General features: G+C 32.9%; 1 protein-coding gene across 8 annotated transcripts in view; it reads right to left on the bottom strand.

The window, feature by feature from the left end:
- Positions 1-26,477, bottom strand: part of COG5 (component of oligomeric golgi complex 5) — a 276,711-nt gene that overhangs the window by 91,228 nt on the left and 159,006 nt on the right. For 6 of the 8 annotated variants that reach the window (XM_069461710.1, XM_069461705.1, XM_069461706.1 and 3 more), the window contains exons 9-11: positions 19,791-19,903; positions 19,504-19,581; positions 2,753-2,834 (exon numbers count right to left, since the gene is read on the bottom strand). The exons of 1 other annotated variant lie outside the window; for it this stretch is intronic. In XM_069461710.1, coding sequence (XP_069317811.1) covers positions 2,753-2,834; positions 19,504-19,581; positions 19,791-19,903 — 273 coding nt within the window. The remainder of the gene's footprint in view (positions 1-2,752; positions 2,835-19,503; positions 19,582-19,790; positions 19,904-26,477) is intronic. One more of the 8 variants, XM_069461711.1, reaches the window with a different exon arrangement.

Raw genomic sequence — 26,477 nt, forward strand, 5'->3', positions numbered from 1 at the left:
TCAACACTAAGCTGTGAATTCATCACATATTCATCTGTTGTAATTCTCATCAAAATCTCAGGAGTCAATTTTTGTAAGCTGATTATGAAATACGAATATATGTATATATGGAAATGCAAAGAGCCTAAAATAACCAAAATTATTTTGACAAACAACAAAATTGGAGGACTTACACTATTGTGATCAAAACCCTATTGTACTCATATAAACACAGATATGCAAAAAAATAAAACAAAATAGAGTCTAGAAATAGTGTTAGTCATATATAACCAAATGATTTTCAACAAAAATGCCCCAAGAAGTCAATAGGCAGAGAATAATTTTTTAGAGACATACATAAAGAAATAAATATTGAGATAACTCACACCATATACAAAAATTAACTCAAAATAAACTAATAAAACTTCTAGAATAAAATATAGAAGGAAATATTTCTGACTTTGGTTTAGGCAACAATTTCTGAAGTCAAAAAAAGCTATAAATTATTTAAAGTTTTGATAAATTAGATTTTATCAAAATTAAAACGTTTGTTCTTTGAAGGCATTGTTAAGAAAATAAAAAGGCAAGCCAAATACTAGGGGAAAATATCTACAAACACACATCTAAAAAAGGACTTTGAAATCCAGAATATATAAAGATACCTTATGACTCAATAAGAGGACAAACATTACAATAAACACAGAGGGAAATGATTTGGACAAACACTTAACCAAAGAAAGTTCTACAGATGGCAGACAAGTATGTGAAAATGCGGTCAACATGTGCTATGGTCTGAATGCTTGTGTGTCCCCAAATTCGTATGTTGAAACTTAATCACCAATGTGATGGTATTAGGAGGTGGGTCTTTGGGAGGTGATAAGATCAAGAGGGAGGATTCCTCATGAATGAGATTAGTGCCCTGATAAAAGAGGCTCAAAGAGCTTCCCTGCCCCTTTACACTATGTAAGGACACAGTACGAATGCACCATCTGTGAACCAGGAAACAGATCCTCACCAGATACTCAATCTGCCAGCACCTTGATCTTGGACCTCCAACCTCCAGAACTTTGAGAAATAAATTTCTGTTGTCGTAAATTACCCAGTCTGTGGTATTTTGTTATAGCAGTCTGAATGGACTAAGAAAGCATCATTAGTCTTTAGGCTAGAGGAAATTAAAACCACAATGAAACACCACTACACACACACCATCCATTTTGGAATGACTAAAATTAAAATGACTGACAATATCATGGATTGACAAAAATATAGAGCAATTGGAACTATTCCACATTACTTATGGGAATGAAAAATGGCATATCCATTTTGTAAAATAGTTTTGCAGTTTCTGTAGAATTAAACACATTTACCAAATGATTAGGCAATTCCACTCTTATATATTCACACAAGAGAATGAACACATATGTCTACAAAAGTGACTTGTATGTAAATAATCATAGTAACTTTATTCATAATAATCCAAAGCTCTAACAACAAAGTTGTTACCCAATTGGGGATTGGATAAAAAATTGTGGTATATATCAACACAATGGAATACTATTCAACAATAAAAGGGAAATGGACTACTGATATATGCAACAACACAGGTGAATCTTAAAACAATTATGCTAATACAAAAGAACACATACTGCATGATTCTAGTTTGATGAAAATCTAGAAGAAGCAAGATATAGTGATAGAACGCAGATCATTTTGCCAGGAGCCAAGGAGTGGAAGTAGCATATTAACTGCAAAAGTACGTAAGAGAAATTTTGGGGAGGATGAAAATGTTCTTTATCTTAATTGTGATGATGGTTATATGAATGTAAATATTTGTCAAACTTCATAGAATTCTATGTTTAAAATTGGTGAATTTTACTGCATATAAATTATATCTCAATAATGCTGACCAGAAACAGAAACCTAATGCAGGGAGATACACAATATTTATTCTCTCCTGAGATTAGCAGTGTGATTCACAAGTAAATGGAGTAAATCAGTCCTAAATAAACCACCTACTTAAGTTCTGTTTAGCTACAACAAATAAATGAAGACCTCTTTTGTGGTTACTATTTTAAATTGCATACTTAATTAGAAAGAAGTAGGGAGGCAAGAAGAGTAGTTTATTCAACTCCGGGGTCCCAGTGACCAAATAATGTTTAGCATATAGTAGGTACTTTTAGCAAATGTTTGTGAATAAAAATTTAACTAGAAACAAACTCTTAACCCCTTTTAAAAAGCCTAGGTATATTCAATGTTCGTATATAAAGTATTTAGACAAACATGCATAAGATATTAGCCAATTTGCAAATTTCATTGTTTAGATGTACCCTGTCCCATTATTTCATGACATAAACAAACTAAGAAAAAGCTTTGTGGATCATATTTGGATAATCAACTTTTAATTCATGATTCAGATGTCTCATCTGATCATTCATTAAATCTTTATTTTTAACAATAAAGAAAAAGTTGTAAAGTCTCTGAATTTTTATATCTTTTAGTTAGGAGTTAAAATAATTCTAAAAACATGAACTGAATTATTCAACATCAATTGCTTTACACCCTCTATATAGTAAATTTGTTTACTGATTACAAAACTGACTATATGGCTAAGAGACTCTATATTAAACATGTGGAAGAAATGATAATTACCCAGGAGTTTTAACATAACAATAAAAAATATTTTGTAAACCAAGAGAGCAAAACTTTTTGATATCAAATTTTAAAGTTACAGAAAAACTTTAAAATGAATTTGCCAAATAAACAGCAAACTTACTGTTTATTGTCCCATGAAATTGAGAAGGAAGTGCCTCAGTAACTGAATTCCAAAACTTGTAGAAAATTTCAGGTTGTCCATCCTGTGAACCGAAAAAAAAAAAAAAAAGAATGTATTTATTTTAAGAAATTATAATGGATAAGATATAGCATTGAGAATTTATCTAAAATTTAAACGAAATTTTTTAGACATCTAATTATCAAACAATGGAATTATTAAGAAACTAAGTAGAACTATTATATAGACAAATCAAATTATGTCTCATGTTCAAGTAATCAGTCATTACTCTGCTCTGCCACTGAATAGCTGGTATGACCCTGGGCAAGGTGCTTAACTATTCTGTACCTTGGTTACTTACCTGTAAAATGGACATGGTAACAGTAACTACACATTGCAGAGTTATTATGAGGATTAAACAAATTAATAAACATCTAGAACAGTGCCTGACATATACAATAAACCCTCAATGAATGTTAGCTATTATTATTACAAATTACTACTATCGTCATCATCCTTTGATACACAGAAGGCAATTTGTGTGACTATAACAAAATGATGGACAAAGCATGCTTAGACTAAGGATGACTAACAGGAAATAATTCACCATTATAAAAGAGAGTGGTTGAAGCCTAGACACAGTTTAAAAAAAAAAAAAAAGAAACAGGAATTATTACTACTCAGTTTAGCATGACACTTTCATTCAAATTTAAATATGTTTTAGAAAGTAATCACTAAGAAGACAAATATTAGTAAAAGTATCATTTGTTAAAAACAAAGTACTTTAATACTGTTAAAATGGAATCATACTCTTAGAAATTTTGCCAAATAATTTAACGTATGTCTATATGTGTGGTATACAATATGAAATTGCCAATATTCTATTTTTTCAGTACAAAAATGACAATTTTATATGGTTAAAATTAATAGTGTAAATAAAATGTCTAATGTTCAAATATTACTACCATCCTAAAAGTAAAATTTCTATTTTTGGATAAGTGAACAAAATAACTCATGAAAAATACTGATTTGTGACTTTTATACCTATGTACACTTTCATTTTCATTGTTATTTGTTTCTTTCTTTAATAAGTCTATGGTTGTAAATTTACTCAAGTGAGAATTGTGTATCATAAAAAAGGCAAATCAAATCATTGTTGATTTCTTATGTAATCATCAGAAAATACATTCAGAGTCCTAAGATTTTACGTATTATGTCTTCTGTATCTCAGTTTAAAGTAGATGTTTTCCCTCACATTAAAGAAGTATCATAATATACCACATTAACAGAATGAAGGACAAAAACTACATGAGCATCTCAATGTAGAAAAAACATTTGACAAAATTTAACACCCTCTCATGATGAAAATATTCAACAAAATATAACTAAAAGGAAATTATAACATAACAAAGGCCATATACGTAAAACCCACAGCTAACACACTCCATGGTGCAAAACAGAAAAGCTTTCTCTCTAAGATCAGGAACAAGGCCAGAATGCCCACTCTCACCAGTTCTATATAATATAGTACTGGGAGTTCTGCCAGAAGAATCAAGCAAGAAAAAGAAATAAAAGGCATCCAAATTGGAAAGGAAGAAGTAAAATTATCTCTGTTTGTAGATGATGTGATCTTGTATGTGGAAAACTCTAAATAGCCCATAAAAAACCCTGTTAAACTAATAACTGAGTGCAGCGAAGTTGTAGGCTACAAAATCAACATGCAAAAATTAGTGTGTCTCTACATACTAAACATGAACAATCTGAAAAAGAAATGAAGAAAACTATTCCATTTATAACATCATCCAAAAGAATAAAATACTTAAGAATAGACGTATCTAAGAAGGAAAAAGGCTTATATCCTGAAAACTAAAAAATATTGCTGAAAGAAATTAAAGATGACACACATGGAAAGACATCCCATGTTTTATGGTTTAGAAGACTTAATATTGTTAAAATGTCCATACCCCACAAAGTCATCTATAGATTCAATGCAATCCCTATCAAAATCTCAATGGTATTTTTGCAAAAATAGGAAAAAAAAAAAATCCTAAAATCCATACAGAATCTCAAGGGACCTCAAATATCTTTCTTGAGAAAGAAAAACAAAGCTAGAGGCTTCACACTTCCTGACTTCCAAGCATATTACAGACCTGGGCACCATGGCATGTGCCTATAGTCCCAGATACTCAGGAGGCTGAGGCAGGAAGATCACTTGAGCCCAGGAAGGAGTTCAAAACCAGCCTGGGCAACACAGTGAGATCCCATCTCTAAAGAAATATTATTATATAAAGCTTCAGTAATCGAAAAGTATGGTAGCAGCATAAAGATAGACACATGGACCAATGGAAGAGAATAAAGAATCCAGAAATAAACCCTCAAGTATATGGTCACACAATCTTCAACAATGGTGCCAAGGCTACACAATGATTAAAGGACAGTTTCTTCAATAAATGCTGCTGGGAAAACTGGATATACGCATGCAAAACAATGAAGTTGACCCTTACCTTACATATCATGTATCAAAAATAACTCAAAATGGAATAAAGAACTGAAATTATAATTCCTAGAAAAAAACATATGGGAAAAGCTCCATGACAATGAATTTGTCAATAATTCTTGTTTATGACATCAAAAGCACAGGCAACAAAAACAAAAATAGACAAATCAGATTATAACAAACTTCAAAACTTCTGCACAGCAAAGGAAACAACCAACAGAGCAAGAAGGCAACCTACAGAATGGGAGAAAATATTTACTAACCATATATCTGATAAAGAGTTAATATTCAGAATATATAAAGAATTCTTACAACTCAAAAATTAAAAAAACAAATAACACGATAAAAAAAATAGGCAAAGGACTTGAATAGACACTTCTTCAAAGCAAATATATGAATGGCCAACAAGCACATGAAAAGATACTCAACATCACTAATCATCAAAGAAATGCAAATCAAAACCACAATATGAGATACTACCTCATACCGATCAGGATGGCTACTATCAAAAACCAGAAAATAATAAGCGCTGATGAGGATATGGAGGAAATAGAACACTTGTGCACTGTTGGTGGGACTATAAAAAGGTACAGCCACTACAGAAACTTTAGAGAGGTTCCTCAAAAAATTTAAAAATAGAAATTACCATATGATCCAGCAAACCTACATTTGGGTATACACCTAAAAGAACTGAAAGCAGGATCTTGAAGATTTATTTATACACCCATGCTCACTGCAGCATCACTGACAAGAGCCAAGAGGTGGAAACACCTAAACGTCTGTCGAAGAATGAATAGATAAAGAAAATGTGGTATATACAGTCATGCATTGCTTAATGATGGGGAAACATTCTGAGAAATGTGTCATTAGGCGATTTCGTCATTATGCAAACATCATAGAGTGTACTTATACAAACCTAGATGGGATAGCCTACTACACACCCAAGCTTTATGGTGTAGCCTATGCTCCTAGGCTACAACCTATACAGCATGTCTACAATGAATATTGCAGGCAACTGCAACACAAAAGTATTTGTGTGCTTAAACATATCTACACGTAGAAAATACAATACATACAATAAAAATAAAACATCTACGTGACCACCGTTATATATGCAGTCTATCATAGACTGAAATGTCATTATGCAGCGCATGATTGGACATACAATGGAACACTATTCAGTCTTAAAAAAGAAGGTAATCTGTCATATGCTACAACATGGATGAACCTTGAGGACATTATGGTAAGTGAAATAAGCCAGTCACAAAAAGACAAGTACGATAGTAGTCAAACTCTTAGAAGCAGAGAGGAGAATAGTAGTTGCCAGGAGCTGGGGAAGGAGGAAATGGGGAGTTGTTCAATGGGTACAGATTAAGTTTTCCAAAATGAAAAAGTTTTAGAGATTTATTGTACAAGATGCATATAATTAACACTATTGTACTGTACACTTAAAAATGGTTAGGATGGTAAATTTTATGAAGTGTTTTTTACCACAATAAAAAAGGGGGATTTTATGCCTGGTTTCTCTGAATTTTAAAACATAAAAAAACTGGGTATTTAGTTTATGTATTGCCTTTTCTGCACTGAGATAAATGATCTCGTAGATTTCCTTATTGGAGACACTGGGATATTTATTTACTAGATTTCCTTAATATTAAATGATCCTTATATTACTAACATAAATCCTACTTGTTTAGATAGATAATTCAGATAATTATTTTAACACACTACTGAAATCAATTTGTTTTCACATCTGAGAATTTTTGTTATTTGTATTCCTAAACAAGATTTACCCAAATTTTCTGAGTGTATGCACATATATGTCCAAGTATACAGTTGTCTATTTTGGAAGTAGGGTTATAAATGAATTATTTACTTCCCCTTAAATTAAAAAATTATTTTAATATAATATATATTTTGAGACAATTATCACAGCTTGAAATATTTTCCCCCCCAAAACTCTTAGAGTTCCCCAAATTAAAACAACAACAAATAATTTTAAGATAATTTTTTGATAATTGAAAAATTTTAAATATTATTTTATTCAGGTATTCTACTTCTTGAGTTAATTATATATTTCCTGAGAATTATCTATGTCATTTTCAGTCTCAAATCTAGTAAAAGAAAGTTTGTGTGACTCTATTCTATACACCATTTATCTTGTTTATCTAAAATGAATACTGTCACTTTCATTTGAGAAATGTTAGTCAATACACTTTTTATTCTATGTTTGCTTTTTAATGTGACTCTTAAAATAACATATATTGTAATTCTATTTTTAAACACAATTTGTCATTCAATAAGAAATTATAACCCAAATTTGTTTAATAGGTTGCTCTTGCTTTTATCATCTCATTTTAACCTCTCTTTGTTCCCTTTGTTTTTTGCGTTTCTTCTGTAGATTACTTTTATTTGCTTTCATCTTCCCTAGTGGTTTGAGTGCTATATATTCTGATTTTAATCGTATCAAAGGTTACATTTATGGTTTTTTTCCTCCCAGTTTTAATTTCATATGATCTCATATTTCTCACTTTTCAAAGGCAAAAATGAAAATATATCTTCTGAGAATACTATTAAGAATCTCACAGCATTAATTTAGAATCTTAATTAATTTATAAATTAAATAAAAATCAACAAAAAGACATGAACATACTGTAATATAACTATATTTCTTAAATAAGTACTAGCTATACAGGGCAAGTCTTTAGATTAAACATAAGTAACCACCACTTTACAGTATTGGCGTATTATTACAATTTAATATAGACTGAGAATACCAGCTAACAGTTGGGAAGGCAACAGAATAATCAATACAGGCACAATTTATTAAGGGAGTGATAACTGTATAATTTACCAATTCTAATATCATTATAAATATAACTTTTTAAAAATAAATATTTGTAACTGCTCATTTCTGAGAATAAACAAATCTACATTAAATATACCCTTGTTTTTCCAAGTATAAGTGACTATTCAACGCTGTGCACATCACCAAACTCTGTACAAACTATTATCACAGTTTTTATGGCATTTTCCTGTATTTCTTTTGGATGTGTCATATCTATTCCTATAATTAAAGGTAAATTATTTTGAGGCATGTCATCTTTGTAACCCCATAGATTTACTGAAATAGATTTTTATAAACAGAAATTCTTCAAGACTTTTGAGAATTCCCAAAGAAAAGAAGAAAATTCTAAATCTTAAACATCTCCTTTTGAAAGAAAACATGGGGTCCCAGATAATCTTCCTTCTTAGTAATGAATCACTCAAAACTTCAAGGACATGAGTTATGTATTTTTAAATTAATCAGAGAAGAACCCAAATTGTCCATACTCTAGAATATATATGAACCTTGGCTGAGAAATTGACATCTTGTGAATGTCCACTATGTAACAAGCACTGCTAGATGTTATCTCATTTAAACCTCACAGCAACCAATAGAATGTAAGCTCCATGAGAGCACAGGCCTCATTTTGCCTTTTTTATCTAGAGTGTGACAGACATAAAAGGCACACAATAAATATTTGTTAATCTGGAACAATCTTAGAAGGCAGGCATTCTTAGTCCCCTTTTAGTGTAAGATAACAAAAGCTCAAAGATACAAGGTGACTTGCTCAGAATTATACAGAAAATAGAACTGGGGTTTGATCCAAGGTCTCTGTGATACATTTATCATTCCCGCTTAATATAATATAAAAAGCCCTTTAAGACCTCATTATCCCTGTCTCCTCCTCTCGTTACACACCACTGAGGTCAAAGGTCTAACCACACTCAAATTCTTTTAGGTTCTTGAAAGCTCTTTTATAGTCTTTTTCAGTTATCAGTTTTAAAACTTGCACTTTCTTCAGAGTTCAGTTTAGGTGCCTCTTTGTCTTATTTCTCCTAGGTTAGGTGCATTCTTTTATAGACATAGTATTCCATATTCCCCACCATAACGGTATTTTCCTATTTAATTAAAGGAATAGCGTAGTGGTTAAGAAGAGGAACTCTGAAGCCAGAATACTAGATTAGAATGCTGACTCTATCACTTACTAGCTATGTGACTTTGGATAAGGTACTTAATTTCTCCATGCCTCAGTTTGCTCATCTGTAAAATGGAAACTTATCTCATAAATTTATAATAAAGACTGAATAATTTTTTTTTTTTTTTGAGACAGGGTCTCGCTCTGTCATCCAGGCTGGAGTACAGTGGCCTCATAACAATTCACTGTAACCTTGAACTCCTGGGCTCAAGTGATCCTCCTGCCTCAGCCTCCTGAGTAGGTGGGACTACAGGTACATGCCATCACAAATGAGTTCATTCTTATGAAGTACTTAAAATAGTGCCTCATATAGTAAGTACTACGTATACTAATATGTTTACCAACATTGCTAACATCATTTGTAATTTATAATCAAAATAACTAATTTGTCTTATTTATCATTTTCTCTCTAACTACTGGTACATAGCATTACCTAGATAATTATTTTTGTGATGGTTAATTTTGTGTGTCAACATGACTGGGCTATAGGTTGCCCACGTATGTGGTCAAACATTATTCTGGGTGTGTCTGTGAAGGTGTTTCTGGATGAGATTAACAATTAAATCAGCAGACTGAGGTAAACAGGTTGTCTTCCCTAATTTGGCTGGGCCTTATCCAATCAGTTGAAGGCCTTCATTGAACAAGATGGCCAGGTAAGACAGAATTCCTTCTGCCTGACTGCCTTTACCTGGGACATCAGTTGTTTTCCTCCCTTTGGATTTTAACTAAAACATCAGCTTTTTGGGGGTGTTGATCCTGCAGGCCTTTGGAGTGGGACCACACCACTGGCTGTCCTGGCTCTCCAGTTTGCCAACTACAGACCTTGGGACTTGCCTCCACAATCTCATTAGCTGATTCCTTATATATAATATATATAAAATATCTCCTACTGGTTTTGTTTCTCTGGAGCACCCTAATACAATTATTGAATTGTATCAATCAGTCAGTCAATCAATCAATCAGTCAGTAAATCCCAAGGAATTATCATAGTCTAAACTAAGAGCTAGAGTCAGATACCAAAGATGCATACAAAGGAGGACACATAGTTGCTGGAACACGAAAGAATGGGAAAGTCCTTAGAGAGAAAAAAAGAGATGAAGTAGACTCAGAGAAATAGGAAAAGTACAGGGGATAACCAAAAAGCAGATTTAGGGATAGGATAGTATGTTAAAACAAAGATTCTCTATATCTATGTGTATGATGTGTATGTATATGTACATGATGTGTATATATGCATATGATGTATCTATAATATGTACACACATATATATTTATTATATATTCTGCCAAAACATAAAGAAGTAAAATATGTTAACTTTATCACAGAATTGTCAAAATTTTATTGTTAAAACTACATTATATAATTTTCTGCATAAAATAGGAAAATATATATAAAACATTTTACTCAACGTTTCAAGTTAGCTTGTTACATATTTTGAAACAAAATTAATTCAACTAGATTATAATAATTCAATAAATTTCAACTGGAAAGATATTTTACATCAATCTATTTATAATCTACACTCAATACTGTCTTACTTTCATTAAGTTCAACAGAATCATGTTATCAGATCAATTCAGGGAAACTTTTGCAATTTTTGGTGGGGGGTGGGGGGTTGTAGTCCCAGAACAAGAATAGGTTCGGAGAGACTCCCATATTTGCAATCTAAAGCAACTTCCTGGCCTTGTTTCATGGTTATAAATACAAACAACACTACAATTCTAAGTCTAAGAAATAATAAAATTTGGACCTTTGGCTGAGACCAATATAAGCTGATAATAAAACTAAAATAAGATACATAATATACATACAAATAGAAAAAAATATATAAGAATATGAAAACATTTATGTTTAGATGAATCTATTACTTAGAATTCTACCTTGCCCTTTGACTTTGCTTTGGTCATTGATTTCGACATAATTAAATGTATATAGAGAAACTTAGAATAACTTAAACAGAACGGTTGTCAAAGCATATATTCTTTAGTTTCTCTTTTTATAACACAGAACTAACTGATCACGGATTTACCTGCTCAAGTATATTTCATAGCTTCTTGCTGCACATAGAATAAGGTCCAAACTTTCAAGCTAACATTCTTGCGATGGGAGTAGTGAAAAGGGTTTGGGCTTTGAAGCCAAATAACCTTGACTTAAATCCAAGGTCTGCCATTTATTGGCACTGTGACCTTGGGAAGGTGACTTCATCTTTCTGAGCTCTTTATTTCCTCATGGAAACAACAGGGATAACAACATTTTCACAGTATTTACTTTGTTGTGAATAATAAGGATCTCTTGGCCTAGATCTTCAAGGAAGAATGGAATTCACCACACAGATGGGCAAAGGAGATGAGCAGAGAGCATTCCAGACAGAGAAGAACAGTACACAGAGATGTAAAGAAGTGTTTTCTATCCTCTGAATAAAAAGTGAGTATGCAAGAGAGAGGGAGGAGGTAAGAATAGAAAATAAGATAAAGGTCAGCTCAAGGTATGTCTTAATTCATCTGAAGACAGATAACAGTGAGCCATCTGAGGGCTTGAATGAGAGAATACCATGATCAAGCTCGGGCTTTACGAAAATCACTCTCGTAGCAATGTGGAAGATGAATAATGTGTGGGGTGGTGGTAAGCCTGCATGCAAAAAGATCAGTTATGAATTTACCGAAAAAAGTCCAAGTCAAAGAGACTTTTCTAGGACTATAGTAGTAGACAAGTAAAGAGTCAGCAGCAGGAAAACTAATGCAACTAAAGCAAGTAGATACATTTATGAAGGACTAGGAGGATGGAGATTACTCAACCAAAATGGAACTTCAGAAGGAGCAGCAGGTGGGCAAAGAAAGATAAATCATTTAGACTTATGCTTCTAAAACCTGTGGGGCACCCAAGTGGAGATGTTCTAAGCCAGTGGATATAAATCTCTTGCTTAAGAGCAAGATCTAGACAGAAGTGGTCAATTACACTCTGAAGAGTAAAGTCAAAACAGGGTCTAAGAAGTGGGCAGAAGGATTTGTAGTGACTTGAACAAGAACTGTTTCAGTAGAGTGAAAGCTTGATTTCAAGGGGTTTGGGGCAAAAGAGAAGCAGGGAGTAGAGATGCAAGGTAGCTACTGAAACCTGGGTGTGAAGAAAAAGTTCGTAAAGCAAAATAAAGGACTTAGGTTTTTTGTTTTTTGATGGTAGACCACAGAAAGGAAGGAGGGTATAAAGAGGTTGATACTGGAGAAAACAGAGACGGGAAGATGTAAAATCAAAAACAAAAGCAGAGGGATAAGTCTGAGAAAAAAGAAGATACAATCTACCTCCACCTTTGAGACAGAATATGAATTTTCAGTCCTTGATAAAGTGATTCTAAATCAATGTGCTTACTGAGAGATCACAGAGAAGCAGAGGGAGCTAAATTAAGATCAAAAGAAGAGAGAGTGTAGAAGACTTAGCAAAAGGTCTATGCCAGAGATCTCTGTGGAGATCATGTTGTGAATAAGGAAGCCTGCAGACTTGATGAAAGAAACCAGCTAGATATAAATTTTAAATTAGTTCTTCATCATTTTCTGGATTCAAAGCAGAGGGATCCTGACAGAGCAAATACAAGACAAAGGAAAAATTCTCTCCACTGAAAAACAGCCTTCAGAGGGAAACATTTAGCTGTCTGATTATAAAGAAGTAAGATACAGAAATTCAATAGGGACTTCAAGATGAACACCACAGAGCAAAATGAGAAACCCTATATAACCAAAAGAATTTTAGTTAAAATCAAAATGTTGGCTTTTATAAGTATTTTGTTCAGAAAGAAAAGAACAATATTTACAGTACAATCTACATTTGTTTTAAAGAATGGGAGCTTAGACTAAGGTGATAGTGGGAGACAGTGAAAAGTAGTCTGACTTCAAATACAATTTCAAGGTAGAACAGATAGGACTTATTAAAATGTGTATAGCTAACTAGAACAACTTTTTACAAAATGCTAACAAAGATTATCTCTGGATGAAAGGATTAAATATTATGCTTCCTTTTTTCTTTTTAATTTTTTAGAGAAGTAATTGAGACAACCTAAATATTAATTCTAAACAAAACAATAAATTTTTGATGTAAAAAATTCAATACTGAAATACATAGGGTATTTCAAACTCAAATGCCCACACTCTTCCCTAGATATCACTGTTTAAAATCCTTTTCATATAGCTTACTGCAGTGTGTCTCAACCTCTTGTTTTTATTATCACCCTCCCAAGGAAAAAAATTAAACAGCTATACTTATATACTTACATAATATAGTACATTATATATTTTTATATTTATATATAGTTTTATATATATATAGTTTTGTATATATGTGTTTGTGTGTGTGTGTGTGTATATATATATATATATATGCACACTATAATTAGACTTTTTTTTGAGATAGAGTCTCACTCTGTTGCCCAGGTTAGAGTGCAGTGGCATCATCATAGCTCACTGCAGCCTCTAACTCCTGGGCTCAAACGATCCTCCTGCCTCAGCCTCCCGAGTAGCTGGGACTACGGGCACATGCCACCACACCCAGCTAATTTTATTTTTTATATTTTTTGTAGAGATGGGTCTCGCTATTGCATAGGCTTAGACCTAAATAATTTAAATAAAATTTTGTTTCTCCCTAGCAAGAGAAATTAACACATTAAATGCCATGTGAGTTGTATTTAACTCATGCTAGTTTTGTGCCCGGGGCTTCATGACACATATATAACTCACATGTCTCTTCACCTTGAGTCACGTGAACTATTTTTCAAGTTGCATATAACTCACGCGCAGAAAACAATAAAAAATAAAAAACTTTTCATTAAATTCGAAAGAATCATTTTGTTTTTGAAGTTTTTATTCTATTTTCATAATAAAACACCGTAGCCCCAGGGAAACTTTTTTCCCCCTAGTGTGGCAGTCAATGTGTCACATACTAAGAAGATTTTGTAGGGTAGTGTTGAGCTTTGAGGTCACAAACCATTGTAATGTCTAAGATTCTTTGCAGCCTTTCCTCACCCCAAAATAAAAACCAGAAATATTTTCTCCCTCTTAGGATCCAATAGTACTGCTATTGAGAATGCACAGTTTACAAGTATTTTGAAAATTCCAACAATCCTACTACTGGGTATATATCTAAAGGAAAGGAAATCAGTATGTAAAAGAGACATTTGCATTCTAATGTTTCCTGCAGCACTATTCATGATAGCCAAGATATGGAATCAACTCAAGTATCCATCAACAGATGAAAGGATGAAGAAAATGTGGCATATATACACCATAGAATACCATTACGGCATAAAAAAGAATGAAATCCTGTCATTCAACATAGATGAGCCCGGAGGACATTATGTTAAGTAAGATGAGCCAGGAACAGAAAAATAAATACCATATGATCTCACTCATAAGCAGAAGCTACAAACGTTGATATCATAGAAGTAAAGAGTAGAATAGTGGTTACTGGAAACTAAGAAGGGTGGGGTGACAAGGAGGATAGGAAGAGAGGTTAGTTAATGGACACAAAATTACAGCTAGATAGGAGGAATAAGTTTTGGTATTCTATACTGATCACAGTATATTATACATATCAGAATATCAGTATGTATGCTACAAATAGGTACAATTATGTGTCAATTAAAAAAATTCCTAAATTAAAAATGAATTTTAAAAATATATTGGAACTCTATTATTTTATTTCTTGTCCTTTTACTATGCTGGGTCAGTCCTGCAATATAATGTTGAAAAGAAGCAGGAATAGGGGACATTTGATCTTTCTTCCGACTGTAGAGGTAATGCTTTTGTATATTTCATCATTAAGAATGATGATTGCTAAAGGTTTTTGTTAGATATCCTTTATCAATTCAAGAAAGGTCTGTATTTCATTTTGCTAGAACTTTTTATTATGATGAATTCTGTCAAATACTCTCTCGGGATCTACTGAGATAGTTACATTATTTTTACATACTACTGGACTTGTGGTAATGGTTTAAAATTTTTCAATATATATTCCTGAGCATGATTGGACTATAATTTTCCTTTCTTATAATTCTTAATTGGTCTTGGTATAAAGGTCATACTAGTCTCATAGAATGAGTCAGGCTGGAAGGGTTCTTGTTCTCTAATAGTGGTCCCCAACCTTTTTGGCACCAGGGACTGGTTTCATGGAAGACAATTTTTCCACAGACCAGGGGTGGGGAGGATGGCAAGCAATGGAGAGCAGCTGTAAATACAGATGAAGCTTCACTCATTTGCCCACCGCTCACTTCCTGCTGTGCTGCCTGGTTCCTAACAGGCCACAGACTGGTACTGACTGGCCCAGGGGGTTGGGACTGCAGCTCTACAAAAATGGAATGATCTGTTCCTTGAATTTTGGGTGGAACGTCCTTGAAAAACTATCTAGGATGGTTTCTTGATAGGTAGACTTTACACATTAAATTTCTTTAAAGGCTACAGGACTGTGGATGGCTTTTAAGTTTTCTTGAACAGTTTTGGAAAGTTATATTTTTCTAAAAATGTGTCCATTTCTACCTGTGTTTTAAAATTAGTTGGCATAAATTTTCTCTTAGTGTCCTCTTATTTTTTTTAAACTTCACTTTTAATATAATTTTAAACTTAAAGTTGCAAGAATAGCCCAAAGAAAACCCATTCACTATTTGCACACTTAGATTTGCCACTTGTTAACATTGAGTCACATTTACTTTAATATTCTCATTTCCTCTCTCTCTCTCTCTGAACCATTTGAGAGTAAGCTGCACACATCATGGCTCTGTACCACTACATAATTAAGTGATCTCATAGGACTAAAGACATTCTCCCACATAACCATAGCATAGTTATCAAAATTAGGATTTTTAACATTGTTCAATTCCTGAACAATGAGCTGCACATTGCTAAAATATAGAAGTACAACTAATTTTTATTTTAACTAATTGTATATATATCTCTCTCTCCAAATGGTACATTACTAATATATAGAAGTACAGGTGACTGTTGTATATTGATTATATTCTTTAATCTTGAAAAAAAATCCCTTATTAGCTCTAGTAGCTTTTTTTGTAAATTCCATTGGATTTTCTACATAGACAATAATGTCGCCTATAAAGAAAGACAATTTTACTTCTTTCTTTCTAAACTGGAAGTCTTTTGTTTCTTTTTCTCGCTTATGCCACTAGCTAGAATAATGCTGAATAGAAGTAGTGACAGCAAAAAGAAATCCTTGTCTGTTCCCTGATTTGGGGGTAGCATCATTCTGTTTTCACCATTTATGTATGATTTTACCTATTGAGATGACTTCCTCTATATTTCTAATTAGTTTTATCAGTAATAGATGTTGGATTCTATCAGATGCTTTTCCTGCATGTATTGAGAGGATCATATAGGTTTTCTTTTATAGTTCCTGGCTTTTCTTTTCCAATTATCCTTATATTAAAACCTCATTGGATCCTCCATAATTTTAAAATTTCTCTTTCATATATCCCATACCTTAGTCCTTATGCAGCATTCTGGATAATTTTATCAATTCTATTTGCCAGGCCTCAAATTCTCTCTTTAGCTTATATAATCTTCTGTTTAACGTATCTGCTGATTTTTTTAATTTCAACAATTTTATTTTTATTCCTAAATGTTCTATTTGGTTCCTTTTTAGATCTACCTAGTAATTTTTTAAGTTACTTGTTTCTCATTTTTTATTATATTTTAAAAAATATTTCATATTTCGATATTTTAGATTATCAGATAATTCTAATATCTGAAATCCATAGGATCCTTGAGAAGTCCCTTAGGAGCCTAAAAGCTGTTTTACATTGTTTTTATTTTTTCTGCTGACTCTCAATCACAGCCACTCGTTTCTTGAAGAGATGGGTGATTTTTCACTGTGAGCTCTTATTTGTCTGACCTTAATATACCCAGAATTCTAATGGCTAAAACGAGAAACATTTTCCTCTACAGAGGATCTGCATTTGTTCCTTGGGGGAGTGAGGTGTTGTTACCAACTGAGGAACATGCTAACCTCTGCCTGGGTCTCAGTTTAAAGCAAGACTTTCAAGTTCATTCTTCCATCTTGCCACAAGCCCAAAACCTAGAGTGCTCATCCGATCACTAACATGGACATTTGACCTCAGGGCAACACTATCTTGTACATTCATTTATAGCTCACAAATCCTCACTATAGTTTCAACTATTTTATCTCTGTATGTTTATGTATCTGTATATGTATGCCCCTCAAAGATTCTCTTACTTTTTACAAGATTGACAGTGCATTAAAAACAATGTTTTTCTAATTTATCTAGAATTTGTTCATGCTGTAGTGACAGAGCCCTTAAGAATATTTGGTCCCCATACAAGTAAAAGCAGAAATCCTCTAACCTTTACAGATAAGAGTATTTACTAAGAATATCTGATTTAGGAATCCAACTGGCTTATCCCTATTTAATTTTTTAATCAAATTCAGATGCCACAGATAAATGAGTCGAATATTTTTCTTCTAATATTAAAAAGATTTCAAATTTGGGTGTGCTAAAATTTTTCTGAGTCTTTATGCTATTATCAAATCATTTGATAAGTCTAAAAGGGCAAAAAAAACCCCACCACATTCTTTTACATACTTAGAGTTCTCATTAGTACTATAGCTACTGAAAATGTTGAACACATCCCAAATTTAGCTTAATGCATCCTACACACATGATTACAAGATTCTCTTCGATGATAAAAATTGCTGGCTTAGAAAATGAAAGTATCGTATCTACACTCCCCCGCACAGCTAAACTGGCTTAATTCTGCAGATGAGAACATACAACCTGTTTTCCACTGTGTGGATCTCCTGAATAATTTGTCAATAATTTGCTACACTCACTTTCAAGCAAAGTGTTATATAGTATTGATGATTATATAGTGATACAAGAATTTTTAACTGATTTTAAAAGATGCCAAAATTGAACTTCTAATGTCTAAGGAGCCCAAAATTCTCATTTAAAAATAAACGCTTTATCCATTATTCATGTACACTATAGAAGATACAATGTAGCAACAGAAAATAATATTCAACATTAAAATGCCATAATAATATGAACTGATAAGCATGTCTTTTCAAATTATCATATGAACTGAAAATAGGCTAATTTTGCAAGCCAGCCAGGGCATTTATTAAAGCAGAAGCAGAATTAGTTATCTCAATTAAATAACAGCTTTCAAAAGGCTCTACATTTAAACAAAAATATCCCTAAGATTTGTTATACCTGATAAAATTGGTCCAATTTTATTTTATACTGAACCCACTTATGCCCTCTTTATACTCTGACATATTCATCATAACATGATAGACATCTACTGCAAAACCTTCTGAACTAATAGATCATTACAGAAACAACTACCATGGAGGATTTTTTTTCTCCTCTTGAACATTCCTAAGATTAGACTTTGAATACTAACATATACAGTTCTCTCTGTCATCTAAAATCAAATATCTTAGCAAATACCAAGGCAGATATGGCAATACCAAATTGAAAATTAGGAGTTTGTTTTTTTGAGGCAGGGTCTTGCTCTGTTGCCTGGGGTAGAGTCTGGATCTTGCCCCATGGACCTCTTCTTCCTTTGCTGATTTTGATTCATATCATTTCACTGTCATAGATCATAGCTATGTGTACAACTATATCCTGGATCCTACAACTCCTCCTAATAAATCACCAAACTTAGGGGGTGGTCTTGGAGACTCTCAACACAATATATAAAACATTTAAAATTATGAGCTTACAAAGAAAACTATACCATGATACTGGAAACTTAAAGAATTTTTCCTATGGTCTATGAGGCTAGCAGATTGGTGGATCACAGAAGGGAGATCTCAGAATATGGAAAATGAATACAGCAAAATGCTTTATGGAAAAAAGCAGTAGTCAGTGAACATATTATAATGACCGCTATTGAAATTTATTACTTACCAAAAATTTTCATCTTATTTTCTAGCAGAACTTCTAAAAACATTTACAAGCTATCATTTATACTACAGAAAATGAAAATTAGCGTATCCATTTCAGAAATTAGTCTATAACAGTATCACTGCTAGCATCTACTCCATAAACAAACATGATTACATTTATATTTCAAGGAAGATTTATAGTTGTCAAGAAATACACTTTTCTATTGCCATTTGACACGTAGCTATTCTAACAAGGTAGTAACACAAATGATGCTGGTTCATATCGTCCTGCTTTCTACAAAAAGGATATAAAAATATTTTCCTTTAAACATACCTTGAGTATTTCTTCAATGAAACAAATGTGAGAAACAGGATCTCTCTTTTTGGCTAATACTTTTTGTAGATGTTGTACCTAAAATAAAACAAATATAGAGCTTAGGCACTAGGAAAAGCAAGGGAAGGGAAATGGCATTATGCTAAAGCCCTTACCCACATTATAATCAGCTAACAGATGTATTCTGAATGCTCAGAGATTTTAAAGACCTTCCCAAGGTCATACAATTTGGAATAACCAGGAGTTAATCCATAATTCATGTTCTTTGCACTCCTTAAAATATTTACCTGTCCACAAACAGAACAAATAAGATCCATAAGTTTCTCCATATTGGTCCAGAGGGAAGCACGAAATGCTGCAGTATTTCCTGGGGTTGGCATGGTAGATCGTCCAGGACCCCCTGGTTATGAGAGACAAAGAAATATGAAAAATAAAATTTGCCAAATACAACAAAATGTGTTATTTTGAAAGGCATACAAAAGCTAAAAATGAGAAGTTCCTTCTTTAAGAAATAATTTCTTATGAGTGATATAAAAAAGAATTTTAACATTTTGTGTTTAAGAAAGAAAGGGAAACCACACACATACACACCCAAATACCAGTAAGGTTAAAATAGAAATTGATGAAAATGGTTTCTTACGAGGGGTGTGAGGGTGGTGGGCAATCAAACAAGGTGAAAGGTATAGGGATAGGAGTGAGTTTGGCTCTGTTTCCCACCATCCTGGCACCCTTTGTAGGAAACCATTTTCATCAATTTCCATTTTACCCTTCCTGGGTGTGGGGGTGTTATGTATATGCTTATGTGTTGTTGTCCATTTTTTCCGAAAACAAAACAAACTCTAAAACTGAATACAAACAAATACAGAAACAAATGGATTAACTGTACATCAAACTGATGACAAAACCACACAGGAGGAAAACAATTCAAGGAATTTTTAATCATAGAACCCTGATTTTAGTAAGATATATTTTATGGACAAAAAGAATTACAAAGAAATATTGAACTTTACTTAATAGAGTTATTGCTGAATGTGGTGTTGATATAGTAATCCTGAAACGAGATATATTTTATAGTACAGCAAATGAAGGTTCTTACTGTAACCAGAATAAAGATACAGATATGTAATGCGGATTAGAGGTATCTCCCAACTCAGTCCACTGAAAGGGCAGAGAGACAATGACCCCTCAATAGTAATAAGCATATCTAGTATCCAAATTTTGATTTCTAAGCACCATTCCCCAATAAAAACAAACAAACCAGGACTCAAGGGAGAAAAGAGTGATTCCATATATGGAGCAGTGAAAACGCAAGGTGCATGGTTACATACTGTGCCACTGAGCAAAGAAGTGTTCAAGGACAAAAAGGAGATTTGTTCAAAGACAAATGAAGATCTGTCAAATTTGATTTGACTGGAGGGGGCTTCCACAGAACAAATTTGGGGAAATTTGGTCATCCAAAATAATACTAATCGTGATAAATTATAAAACAATGATTAAGAAACTAACGTATGAGTTCACAGAGAAACTCAAAATGTTTAAAAAGGATGGGAACTGCTCTCTACAAAAGAATGCCAGTTACTAAATGCAGAAAGAATGACAGAATTAGAGGGAAAAAATCACCATTTTGCAACTACTAGTGCAATAGTGAAGGATAGATTATCAATGAATGCCGAAATACTAGGTTAAATGTTTTGGGGAACAAGATATTCACATGGTCTCAAAGTATACACCAAAAATTACTAATTACAAAGAAAAGAGAGTATTTTTACAAGGGCAGTTGACCATATACCACTTTAATGAAGTAGTCTCATTTAGCATCAGCAACAATAGGACAAACTGACATAATTTTGTCATTTCCTGATATGATGTAATGGGAAATATACAACATCACCTTAAAACCAGTATGTTTACCCTGAATCTCATCTTGAAGAAACAATCAGATAAATCCAGACAAATTGAGATTATGGGGTTCTCCAAACATGTTAATGCCATTAAAAAAAACAAACAAAAAATTATGGGGCTATTTTTGATTAAAGGAGAATAAAGAGACAAGATAACCAACAGAAAAGCATGATCCCTGATTGGTTCTAGTTGTGGGGGGAAAAAACTATAAAGAACATTTTAGAGAACAATTGAAAATTTTGAATTGAATTGCATATTAAATAATATTAATGTATCAATGCTAAATTTCTTGAGAGCGAGAATGTCTAACAATGTTCTTATATGTAACACACAAGAAGCTATTTGCACGGGTCTAAAATGTTCCAACATAAAAAAAGAAACTGTAATCCCAAATTCAAAGGCACAAATTCCAGCCCAAACTAAGGTTAAAAACCAGGCAGTAGAAGAACTAACCCATGGTTTGTCTATGTCTCTGCTTTTAAAGAAGACAAAATCAAGAAAACCAGAGTTTTTTCTGTGTGTGTAAGCTGCCTTACTCTAGTTTTTCAACAATTCTAAGTTTAGAAAAGATTTACACATACCTTTAGCAAATAGATGCTATTGTTTTTTCAGTCTGATAATAGTGGAAAGCAATAAAAGAGGAGAATCTAGGAGAAGGATGTTGGCTTTAAATATGAATAATTCCTATTTGAAATCAGGATCCAATTAATTTTTTAAATTATTTGCAGTGTTGTGCAAAGACTATTAAGGAAAAACATACAGGGAAGAGAGAGATAATATTGTAAATCTGTGGTTGTCTCATATGTTATATAAATAATAAACTAATAGCAGTGAGGAAAGAGTATATAGTGTCTTTATGAAAAATAGAAAATATTAATCAAAATCCTGGAATGTGTATGGCTTTGTTTTATTATAAATAATTATGGGACTCATTAAACTGTTACTTTCTCTTAAAGTAAATACAAGCAGAGATACAAAGTATTATTATCTATTTGTAATTACTTTGGAGAAACTGAGACACAGAGAGAGGAGATCACAATCATTCGTTCAACTAGTTTTAGAATCCTGATTTTTCTTTCTTACATACAGTACATAAAGACTTTTATCCTCACAAGCAAAATATATATTGTTGAAGCTATAAAAAACAAGACAGAAATAATTAATTGACTGAACACAGAACTGCTGTATAAAAGAAGGGGAGGAGGAATAATTAAAACATAAAAACAGATGCAATTATCAGTTAGCTTTAATAGACTCAAGAAACAAAATAAACAGTGTCATAAACTAAGTTTTATTGAAGTGATAAAAGAAACTGGGAGCTCCTCAAAGAAATAATACTTGAAAGTGATTTCTAGTTAATGATTGGTAGAGTAAAATAAATTTCCTTTTCTTTTCCCTTGAAAGCCAATGAAAATAAAAACAAACAAAAGGTAGAGAAAAATGTCAACTTCAAAGAAACAAGGAATCAGATAAAATTTCAAACTTGAGATAATGAAGCAGGCATGCCAAATGTGGTAGATAAATCAAAATGAGGAAGGAACCAGATAGCTGATACCTTAGATCATTAGCAAGAAACAAATTGCTCTTAAAATCAATTGTAAGAATTTGGACATGCCTTCCAGTGATTCTTTGATTAGAGCTGAGATCTACAGACCTGGATGGGTCAGAGAATGTTCAACAGTGCAGAATGACAAAAAGAAAATCTGAAGGAGAAACCATAATGAAATGATACTTAGATTGTTTAAGAATTAGCCCTCGAGCTTGGGGTAACTCTTAGAGGCAAAGTGAGATAAAAGAGGAGGAAAAAGCTGATAATGTTAGGATTCAACATAGAAATGGCTTAAATAGCTTTACTGGGAGTCACACTAAGCTCCTGAATGGTTCAGAATTTGAGGAGAGATGCACTCAGAAGGTAAAAGGAAATAACAAACTGGTGAATGGTTTTTCTAGAAAACAAACCAAAATTAAACTGTAGACTGCCCAGGTCTCTCTCCACAATCATTCCCACACTATTCTATAATGAATAGCCAGTACTTTTTAACAATGATTAATAATCAGAAATAAAGCAAGGTTGGACTTAATGTAGATATTGGAAAAGGGGGTAGGGAAGAGGAGGAAAGGAACATAAGCTAAAAGCAATGATAAACATAGGTCGCCAAATAAACAACAGGTTACTCAGTTTTCCTCTGTCTCAAAGTAATTATTAGAAACATCTTCATGAGAAAAATTTATAGACATTTAGACCATAATAGAGACAACAAAATATCATAATGAACTAGGGTGAAAACACAGTAAAACAGGGGAAATAGGCAAGAAGAAATCATACAAGATAAAGTAAAGTACAAAGATATAAAAATAATCATGGAGAAGAGGGACTTCCAGTTCCAAAATGACAGCATAGAAGCAAGCTGGCTTAACGTCCCCCCATAGGAAACCAAAAGCAAATACACATCTCCAACATTATCACCAGTAATATCCCAGAACTCGAATATGAGGATGAGACAATTCCCAGGGCCACAGAAAAGTAAAGAAAACCCTGAGCAGACAGTAAGAAAATAAGATTTCCACATCAGTGACACCCCTACCCTCATTCTGCCTGGCACCAAGCTCAAGAAGATACTAGATATAGAAAACAAAGATGATCTGATATATGCATAAAGTTCCTGAAAAGAACAAATGGAACAGAAAAATATTCAATATACAATAGAGGAAAACTTTTCTATAAAAACGGAACATACTCGAACTCAGGAAAAAAAAATTGATACAGAGAATTCAGCCCTGAGATATACCCTAAAGAAGTTACTAAACTTCAGAGATAAAGAAAGAACCATTTGGACATCCAAGAAAAAGTAAATTAGCTATGTGAGGGATAAAAATCTGATTAGCCTCAGACTTCTCTAAAATAACACTAAAACCCAGCAGTCAATAGTGCAATGTCTGATAATGGATGGGACCCTCCATTTCCCTAGCCTCATCTTCCATATGGAGGGACTTCAGCTAAGGTAACACTTTTGCCTTCTTTCTCTACCTTTCCCTCCTCATCTAAAGAGGAGCAAATTACCTGACTAGTGAATCTGAATAAGAAACTGAGCATAATTGACTCACTCCCTTCCTTTCCCTCTAGTTGAAGTTTTATATGTATAAAATGTGCATTCTGACTTGCACTCTACCAGTATTTCAACATAGTGGGGCAGGATGAATTGCCAAGTTTAATTTTGAGGTGATAGAAAACTCATTTGGTTACAGATCTAACCTATGCCCTTCAGTCTAATTTTCTTTTATCAGTAATAAAACATTTTAATTAACATCTTTTTGTCTCCCACATCTGTGTCTCAATTGTTTTCAAATTCAGTGGGGAAGAGAAATGTTATTTATTGGGCAAGCTAACCAAATTCTAAGGAAAAGAAAGTGTAAATAAAAATTTATATCTGGCCAAATTATTTAAGCATAAAGGCAAAAGATACCATCAACTATGCAAGAACTATGAGAGCACAATATCCATGAAACATTTTTGAAAAATCAATTGTATTATGACACTCCAGCAAGGGAGAGATGAATATAGAAACAGAGAGGTCATATTAAAAGGACCAGAGATGAGAATCAAATCATTTAAAAATAAAAGGAAGAAAATATAAAAAGCACTGATCATTCAAAATAACTAACAATAGCCAAATGAGGGCAGAAAAGTAGGGAGAAGTTTAATTGTGCCTAATTCCAACCTTTATTAGTAGAGATCCAAAACTGTCTAAAATTGAAATGTAAAGAATGACTTTAATTTCTTAATGCTTTCTGTAATCTTTTATTAATTATTTTTAAATTTACTTTTTATGAACTAATGTCTTGTGAAGAAGTATTAATTTGAAATTCATTAAGCCCTTCAATTTCACATAAATTTCCAAATATTCTGTTTGACTAAAGTAAAACACTTTTCATTTTTAAAAGTATATATCTAAAACAGGCAAGGCCAAACTGCAGTGCTTAAGTTTGCACACATGGGTGATAAAATTCCTAAACACACAGGAGGTGATTAATAATAGTTAATGGATAATGGGTATGTATGGCAGAGGTAGGGGTTGTGATTGGTATAGAACACATAAAAGAGGTTTCTGGAATGGTGTGCAAAGTTTACCTAGGCGGTGTTCACCTGGTAATAACTCATTAAGCTACCTGTTTCACTCATTTATGTTTTCTATATCTGAGTTTTATTTTATATTAAAAATATTTTTTAAAATGCATATATCTTAAAATTCCATTTATGCCATTTAGAAACCCTGTCTCTAAAAGCAAACAAAACAAAAGCAATAATGCAATAAAAATTCTTAAACGTATGTGCCAGAATTTCTCTAGAGTAATATTCTTATAAGAGAAATTTTAAGGTCTTAAGGTATACAGAGTTTTAACCTTAGAGATCAGATTAATAAAATTAAGTAATTGAACCATTTTCTTTTCCTATGATGGTGTATAAGAACTTTTGCTCTCATCTAACACTTAGTTCTGTCTTAGATTTTGCTAATCTGATGACTGAGAAAGAGTATTTTGTTTAATCTGTATTTCCCTATTAAGTAGCTCATCCTCTAAAAAGAAGCTGAACATCTTTTCACATGTTTATTAGATGTGTTCTTCTGTGAACTGTCTATTCATTTTTCTTTCTTTCTTTTTTTTTTTTAAAGCGACAGGGTCTCATTCTGTCACCCAGGCTGCAGTGCAGTGGCTCCATCATAGCTTGCTGCAGCCTAGAACTCCTGGACTCATGCCATCCTCCTGGCTCAGCCTCCTGAGTAGCTAAGACTACAGGTGCATGCCACCATGCCTGGCTAACTATTTAATTTTTTTAGAGAGGGGGGTATCTCACTATGTTGCCCAGGTTGACCTCAAACTCCTGGCCACAAGTGATCCTCCCACCTCAGCCTTCCAAAGTGCTGAGATTACAGGCGTGAGCCACCATGCCTGGCCATATTCTTTATCCATTTTGTCAGTTGAGTTGTTTATCTTATTGAATTAAAGGCTTTGTTATACATGCAAGGTAACATTTTTCCCCTTAAAATTGTGTTATGTTACATATTTTTATAATT

The sequence above is a fragment of the Eulemur rufifrons genome, chromosome 29 (assembly GCF_041146395.1).
Source record: "Eulemur rufifrons isolate Redbay chromosome 29, OSU_ERuf_1, whole genome shotgun sequence".
In the NCBI taxonomy this organism is placed as follows: Eukaryota; Metazoa; Chordata; class Mammalia; order Primates; family Lemuridae; genus Eulemur; species Eulemur rufifrons.